General features: G+C 47.3%; 1 protein-coding gene across 2 annotated transcripts in view; it reads left to right on the top strand.

The window, feature by feature from the left end:
* The first annotated feature begins 428 nt into the window (after positions 1-428).
* Positions 429-8,828, top strand: part of LOC140393984 (choline/ethanolaminephosphotransferase 1-like) — a 52,034-nt gene continuing 43,634 nt past the window's right edge. Inside the window, exon 1 of one of the 2 annotated variants that reach the window (XM_072480704.1) lies at positions 429-891. In XM_072480704.1, the coding sequence (XP_072336805.1) occupies positions 532-891 (360 nt within the window). In that variant the 5' untranslated portion in view covers positions 429-531. The remainder of the gene's footprint in view (positions 892-8,828) is intronic. The other variant, XM_072480703.1, reaches the window with a different exon arrangement.

Raw genomic sequence — 8,828 nt, 5'->3', positions numbered from 1 at the left:
TCCCCCCCCCCCCTCTCCCCCCCCCCCCCCCCCTCCCCCCCCCCCCCCCCTCCCCCCCCCCCCTCCCCCCCTCCCCCCCTCCCCCCCTCCCCCCCTCCCCCCCCCCCCTCCCCCCCTCCCCCCCTCCCCCCCTCCCCCCCCCCCTCCCCCCCCCCCCCTCCCCCCCCCCTCCCCCCTCCCCTCCCCTCCCCCCCCCCAACCCCCTCCCCTCCAACCCCCTCCCCTCCCCCCCCCCCCCAACCCCCTCCCCTCCAACCCCCTCCCCTCCCCCCCCAACCCCCTCCCCAGTCACTGAACCCCCCTCACAATTCCCCTCAAATCCTAACTCCTTTCTGCTCAGCTCCGCCCCCACAGCGCCATTGGCCCTGTCATGTGTTGCAGGTTGACCCCGACTCACTTAAATGACTTCCGGAGCCGGCTCGGGCGCGGTGGCGGTGAGAGTGTTTCCGGGTCAGTGTCTCCCGGGAGACGGCAGTGAGCGCGGGCCCCGGGTCCGCTCAGTCGGTTAAGCGAGTGTCCAGAGCCGTCTCCATGAGCGCACAGCGGCGGCCGTCGCGGCGGAGCGAGGCGGGGGAGGTGGGGCTGAGCCGGCCGCCTTCAGCCTCCCGGCCGGGACCCAGCCGCGGGAACCCGGCGATGGGGAGCGGCCTCGGGCTGAAGTGGCTCTTGCAGCAGCCCCTGTCCCGTCAGCAGCTGAAGCGCCTAGAGGAGCACCGCTACCGCAGCGCCGGAGCCTCGTTACTCGAGCCCCTCATGCAGGCCTGGTGGGAGCGGCTGGTCCGCCGCCTGCCCCTCTGGATCGCCCCCAATGTCATCACCATCACCGGACTGGCTGTCAATGTCTGCACCACTATCATCCTCATGGTGTACTGCCCGACCGCCACTGAACAGGTAAACCCTATAGCAACCATAGGATACATTGACCAACCGCCAATAAACTGGTAAACCCTATAGAATCTGCAGATACACTGCCCGACCGCCACTGACCAAGTAAACCCTATAGAATCTGCAGAATACACTGCCTGACCACCACTGAACAGGTAAACCCTATAGAATCCACAGGATACACTGCCTGACTGCCACTGAAAAGGTAAACTCTATAGAATCCACAGGGTGCATTGCCTGACTGCCACTGAACATGTAAACCCTATAGCATCCATATGATACATTGACCAACTGCCAATAAACTGGTAAATCCTATAGAATCTGCAGATACACTGCCTGGCCACCACTGAGCAAGTAACCGTATAGAATCCACAAGATACACTGCCCGACCACCACTGAACAGGTAGACCCTATAGAATCCACAGGATACACTGCATGACCGCCACTGAAAAGGTAAACCCAGAATCCACAGGATGCATTGCCTGACTGCCACTGAACATGTAAACCCTATAGCATCCAACCGGCAATAAACTGGTAATCCCTATAGAATCTGCAGATACACAGCCTGACTGCCACTGAGCAAGTAACCCCGATATAATTCACAGGATACACTGCCCGACCACCACTGAACAGGCACACCATATAGAATCCATAGGATACATGCCCTGACTGCCACTGAACAGGTAAACTATAGAATCCACAGGATATACTGACCTTCCACCACCAAACAGGTACACCCTATAGGATCCATAGGATGCAACTCACTATGTACACTGCCTGCTCTCTGCCGAACAGGTAAACCCGTGTAGGATACACCTCACCCTGTGTCGGTTACCCTACACTCGTCACTGGTAAACACCTATAGGATCCAAAAGGTACAACACATTATGTAGGTTATCGTACACTGACTGTCACAGAGCAGATAATCTGCCCCATCTAGAATCCATAGGATGCGCCTCACCATGTGGGTTACCGTACACTGCTCAACTGCATCTAAATGAGCAAACCCTATACAATCTATAGGATATAATCCAGTGCCGAATGGCCAGATTAGTAAATGTGTAGAATATTTGTATACCTGACCTGGCCAGCAGAAGCATAGAAATTAGCTTTTTCTTCATTCTCTTGAGCCTGTTTCACAATTTGCTCAGACTATGGGGTAATCTTTATACCTTCTCCATTCACCTGATATGGTTCCATATCACTTCTTGATTCGCAGAAATGTATCTGTTAATGATTTAAAAATGAATAAATGGGCTCATTTTGTGAGACAGATATCACACTTCTGCCACTCTCTTTGTGAAGAAATGTTTCTTAACTGCTCTCCTGAATGACTTGCTGTCAGTGGGGAAAAAGTGTCTCAACCTAATCTATGGAGCCTGACAACCTGGTGAAATCTTTTGGATGAGACCTTTTACCGAAGCCCTTTCTGCCCCCTCGGCTGGATGTAAAAGATTCCATGGTACTATTTTGAAGAAGAGCAGTGCAGTTATTGCTGGTGTCCTGGACAATATTTATCCCTCGATCAATATCACACAAACAGATTATCTAATGAGTATCGCAATGTTTTTCTGGGAGAGAGTTCCAAACCTCTACCTCGCTTTGAGGAAGTGCTTCCGAACATCTCTTCTGAACGCTCTGGCCCTAATATTTAGACTATGCCTCCTAGTTCTAGAATCTCCAACTGGTGGAAATAATTTATCTTTACCCCATCTTTTCCTGTTAATATCTTGAATACTTCGATCGGATCACCCCATAACCTAAATTCTAGTGAAAACAGGCTGTACCTGTGTAATCTCTCCTTGTAACTGAACTGATACCCTTGTAGTCCAGATATCATTTTTGTAAACCTACGTTGCTCTCCCTCCAAGGCCAAAGTATCCTTCCTAAGGTGTGGTGTCTAGAACAGCTCACAGTGCTCCAAATGGGGTCTAACCAGGGTTTTGTAAAGCTGCAGCATAACGTCTGCATCTTTATACTCCAGTCCTCTAGATATAAAGGTCAACGTTCCATTTGTCTTTTTGATTACTTGCTGCACTTGTTTGTGGCATTTAAAGATCTTTCCACCCAAAACCCCACCCCCGCCAAAGTCTCTTTGGACATCCACTGTACCTAACCTCTTTCTATTTCGAAAGTACTCTGCTCGATCCTTTTTTGGTCCAAAATGGATGGCCTCACACTTGCTTACATGAAATTCCATCTGCCGCAATTTTGCCTATTCACTTCATCTGTCAATATCTCCTTGCAATTTTATGTTGTTATCTAGACTGTCTACAATGCCCACCTAACTTTGTATCATCAGCAAATTTGGATATATGACTTTCTATGTCTTCATCCAAGTCATTGATGATTAATGTGAATAATTGAGGTCTCTCATTTAAGATGGAGGTGGGGGAAGTTTTTTGAGGGTCGTGAGTCTGTGCTGGTGGCTGGGCCATTGAATATTTTTAAGGCTAAGTTAAATTTTTGACTGACCAGTGAGTCCGAGGTATCCGGGATAGACAGGAGAGTAGTGGCCACATTCCGATCAGCCAAAATCTTCACAAATGGCACTACAGGTTCAAGGGGTTGAATGGCCCACTCCTCCAAATTAATATGGTTGGATGATGAAGGCGGTGCAGAGAATGCTATGCAAATGGACCTTCAAGATGCTCGATGAAGTGACTCCTAGTAGATCATTGAGCAAAAGTGAAGCCTTTGGGGTTAAAGGGGCAAAGACTGTGGATTTAAAAAATGGCGAAATGACAGAAAACTAGGTGTACAATAGCATAGTGGTTATGTTACAGGGCTAATAATCTAGAGATTTGGACCAGTGATACACTGGCATTAATTCACATCGCAACCTGGCAGCTGGGAAATTTAAATTCAATGAATATGATCTGGTATTCGTAGCGAGCATGAACTGTCATATTCCGATAACGTGTCTGGTTCATCAATGCCCTTGTAAGGAGAAATCTGCTGTCCTTACCTGGTCTGATCTGGCTAATGTGTGACTCCAGATCCACGGAAATGCGGTTGCCTCCTAACTGCCCTTTGAAATGATCCAGCAAGCTACACTTCAGAAGATAGACTGATGAAGCGGGCAGAGACATGGTGGAGGCAGATTCAATGTTAACCCTTGAAAGGGAATTGGTTAAATGCTTGAAGGGGAACATTTTGAAATGGTTTGGGGAAAGAGCAGGAGATAATTAGATATCTCTTTCCAAGTTTCACTGTGTGCTGCATCATTGCGGTACAGTGGCATAGTTTAATTCTGGCCTTGGGTGACTGTCTATGTGGCGTTTGTACTTTCTACCCGTGTCTGCGTGGGTTTCCCCCCATAGCCCAAAGGTGCAGGTTAGGTGGATCGGCCATGCTAAATTTCCCCTTAGGGTTATGGGGATAGGGTGAAGGCATGAGATTAAATAGTGTTCTTTCCAAAGGCTGGTGTAAACACGATGGACCAAATGGCCTCCTGCATTGTATGATTCTATGATTGGATTCTATTTGCATCTAGGTATGGTCAGGACAATGTTTGTTGTGCATAATCTGCAGTTGTTGGCTGCACAAAATTGACAGTGCTTATTACACTGTACTCAAAGTATCATAAGTAACTTAAATATTATTAACAAAACCAAGCAATCAGACGTTACCAAGAAAACAAACCATTCTGCTTGAATTAATTCCAATCCACTCTGATACTGCTCGAAGTAATCTGGTAGGATGCAGAGTATTGTTCAATTACACTCGCTGGTATCCGTGTCAGTCTAATGGACCATGTAAGGATCTTGTTTGTTCTTATTGATGTGCTGTCAGCTCTGTATTTCACTCCGCTAGTTCTGTCTTCTCTGACCCTTCAGTGACTGTTTTTCAATGAAACGTTTCCTGCTTCATAATTGTTAAGATCATAGTCAGGCAGCACAGAAAACACCCTTCAGCCCATCGAGTCTGCATCAGTCAAAAACAACCTCTTAACCATTTTAATCCCATTTCTCAGCACTTGACCCATAGCCTTGTATGTCTTCGGATCGCAAGGGCATATATAAATACTTCATGTATGTTATGCGGGTCTCTGCCTCGACCACCCTTTCATGCAGCGAGTTCCACACTCCCACCACCGTCTGGGTAAAAATGGTTTCCCCATGGGTGGCACTATGGCACAGTGGTTAGCACTGCTGCCTCACAGCTCCAGGGACCCAGATTCAATTCCGGTCTCGGGTGACTGCCTGTGTGGAGTTTGCACTTACTCCCCGTGTCTGCATGGGTTTCTTCCAGGTGCTCCGGTTTCCTCCCACAGTCCAAAGATGTTCAGGTTAGGTTGATTGACCATGATAAGTTGTCCCTTAGTGTCTCTAACAGGTTAGTGTTAGAGGGATAGAGTGAAGGCATGGCCTTAAGTAGGGTGCTCTTTCCAAGGGCCGGTGCAGACTCGATGGACCGAATGGCCTCCTTCTGCATTGTAAATTCTATGATTCTCACACCCCATGTAAACCTCCTGCTCCTCACCTTAAATCTATGTCCCCTGGCCATTGATCCCTCCACCAAGGGGAAAGGGTTCTTCCAGTCCACTCTATCTATGCTACTCATAATTTTTATACATCTCATTCATGTTCCCCCTCAGTCTCCTCTGCTCCAAGGAAAACAATCCCAGTCTATCCAATCTCTCTTCATAACTCAAATTCTCCAGCCCAGGCACATCCTGGTAAATCTCCTCTGCACCCATTCCAGTGCTATCACATGTCTCCTGTATTGTGGATTCCAGAACTGCACACACTACTCTAGCTGTGGCCTAACCAACGTTTTATACAGTTCCACCATAACCTCCTGCTCTTAAACTCTATGCCTCAGTTAATAAAGGCAAGTACACCATATGCCTTCTTAACCACTGAATCCACCTGCTCTGCTACCTTAAGGGGCTTGTGTACATGCACACCCAAGAATTCTCTTGATCCTTGGTGCTTCCCAGGGTCCTGCCTTTTATCATGTATTCCGTTGCCTTGTTTGTCCTGCCCAAGTGCATCACCTCACACCTATCTGGATCGAATTCCATTTGCCACTGATCAACCCATCTGACCAGCTCATCTATATCCTCCTGTAATCTTAAGTCTATCCTCCTCCCTATTTACCACCCCACCAATTTCCATATCATCCGTAAGCTTACTACGTTCATATCTAACTCATTTATATAAACCAGAAACAGCAAGGGCCTTAACACTGATCCTTGCGGGTCTCCATTGGACACAGGGTAACATTGTTATCAATTGAGTTTTGTTTAATGGTGATTTATTTTTTATAGAAGGTGTAGCAAAGTACTCATCAAGCAACTGCTGATTCTGTCCTCCCTAAGTAGGCGTTTGAAGCTGTATCATAGAACATAGAAAAATACAACATAGAACAGGCCCTTCGGCCCACGATGTTGTGCCGAACCTTTGTCCTAGATTAATCATAGATTATTATTGAATTTACAGTGCAGAAGGAGGCCGTTTGGCCCATCGAGTCAGCATCGGCTCTTGGAAAGAGCACCCTACCCAAGGTCAACACCTCCACCCAACACTAAGGGCAATTTTGGACACTTGAGGGCAATTTATCACTGGCCAATTCACCTAACCTGCACATCTTTGGACTGTGGGAGGAAACCGGAGCACCCGGAGGAAACCCATGTGTAGACTCCGCACAGACAGTGACCCAAGCCAGAATCGAACCTGGGACCCTGGAGCTGTGAAGCAACTGTGCTATCCACAATGCTACCGTGCTGCCCTTAAGAACAAATAAATCTACACTGTATCATTTTACTTATCCATATACCTATCCAATAGCTGCTTGAAGGTCCCTAATGTTTCCGACTCAACTACTTCCACAGGCAGTGCATTCCATGCCCCCGCTACTCTCTGGGTAAAGAACCTACCTCTGACATCCCCCCTATATCTTCCACCATTCTCCTTAAATTTATGTCCCCTTGTAATGCTTTGTTCCACCTGGGGAAAACGTCTCTGACTGTCTACTCTTATCTATTCCCCTGATCATCTTATATACCTCTATCAAGCGCCCCTCATCCTTCTCCGTTCTAATGAGAAAAGGCCTAGCACCCTCAACCTTACCTCGTAAGACCTACTCTCCATTCCAGGCAAAATCCTGGTAAATCTCCTTTGCACCTTTTCCAAAGCTTCCACATCCTTCCTAAAATGAGGCGACCAGAACTGTACTCAGTACTCCAAATGTGGCCTTACCAAAGTTTTGTACAGCTGCATCATCACCTCACGGCTCTTAAATTCAATCCCTCTGTTAATGAACACTAGCACACCATAGGCCTTCTTCACAGCTCTATCCACTTGAGTGGCAACTTTCAAAGATGTATGACCATAGACCCCAAGATCTCTGCTCCTCCACATTGCCAAGAACTCTACCGTTAACCCTGTATTCCGCATTCATATTTGTCCTTCCAAAATGGACAACCTCACACTTTTCAGGGTTAAACTCCATCTGCCACTTAGCCCAGCTCTGCATCCTATCTATGTCACTTTGCAGCCGACAACAGCCCTCCTCACTATCCACAACTCCACCAATCTTTGTATCGTCTGCAAATTTACTGACCCACCCTTCAACTCCCTCATCCAAGTCATTAATGAAAATCACAAACAGCCACTGGTAACTGGGATCCAGGCTGAATATTTGCCATCCACCACCACTCTCTGACTTCTATCGGTTAGCCAATTCATTATCCAACTGGCCAAATTTCCCACTATCCCGTGCCTCCTTACTTTCTGCATAAGCCTAACACGGGGAACCTTATCAAATGCCTTACTAAAATCCATGTACACTACATCCACTGCTTTACCTTCATCCACATGCTTGGTCACCTCCTCAAAGAATTCAATAAGACTTGTAAGGCAAGACCTACCCCTCACAAATCCGTGCTGACTATCTCTAATCAAGCATTGTCTTTCCAGATGCTCAGAAATCCTATCCTTCGGTACTCTTTCCATTACTTTGCCTACCACTGAAGTAAGACTAACTGGCCTGTAATTCCCAGGGTTATCCCGAGTCCCTTTTTTGAACAGGGGCACGGCATTTGCCACTCTCCAATCCCCTGGTACCATCCCTGTTGACAGTGAGGACGAAAAGATCATTGCCAACGGCTCTGCAATTTCATCTCTTGCTTCCCATAGAATCCTTGGATATATCCCGTCAGGCCCGGGGGACTTGTCGATCCTCAAGTTTTTCAAAATGCCCAACACATCTTCCTTCCTAACAAGTATTTCCTCGAGCTTATCAGTCTGTTTCACACTGTCCTCTCCAACAATATGGCCCCTCTCTTTTGTAAATACAGAAGAAAAGTACTCGTTCAAGACCTCTCCTATCTCTTCAGACTCAATACACAATCTCCCGCTACTGTCCTTGATCGGACCTACCCTCGCTCATTTCATTTCTAGTCATTCTCATATTTCTCACGTGTAAAAGGCCTTGGGGTTTTCCTTGATCCTACCCACCAAAGATTGTTCATGCCCTCTTTAGCTCTCCTAATCCCTTTCTTCAGTTCCCTCCTGGCTATCTTGTATCCCTCCAGCGCCCTGTCTGAACCTTGTTTCCTCAGCCTTACATAAGTCTCCTTTTTCCTCTTAACAAGACATTCAACCTCTCTTGTCAACCATGGTTCCCTCACTCGACCATCTCTTCCCTGCATGACAGGGACATACATATCAAGAACACGTAGTACCTGTTCCTTGAACAAGTTCCACATTTCACTTGTGTCCTTCCCTGACAGCCTATGTTCCCAACTTATGCACTTCAATTCTTGTCTGACAACATCGTATTTACCCTTCCCCCAATTGTAAACTTTGCCCTGTTGCACGCACCTGTCCCTCTCCATTACTGAAGTGAAAGTCACAGAATTGTGGTCACTATCTCCAAAATGCTCCCCCACTAACAAATCTATCACTTGCCCTGGTTCATTACCAAGTATCAAA

This window comes from Scyliorhinus torazame, chromosome 17, assembly GCF_047496885.1.
Source record: "Scyliorhinus torazame isolate Kashiwa2021f chromosome 17, sScyTor2.1, whole genome shotgun sequence".
Classification (NCBI taxonomy): Eukaryota; Metazoa; Chordata; class Chondrichthyes; order Carcharhiniformes; family Scyliorhinidae; genus Scyliorhinus; species Scyliorhinus torazame.
This window is presented reverse-complemented; position numbering and strand designations above follow the sequence as displayed.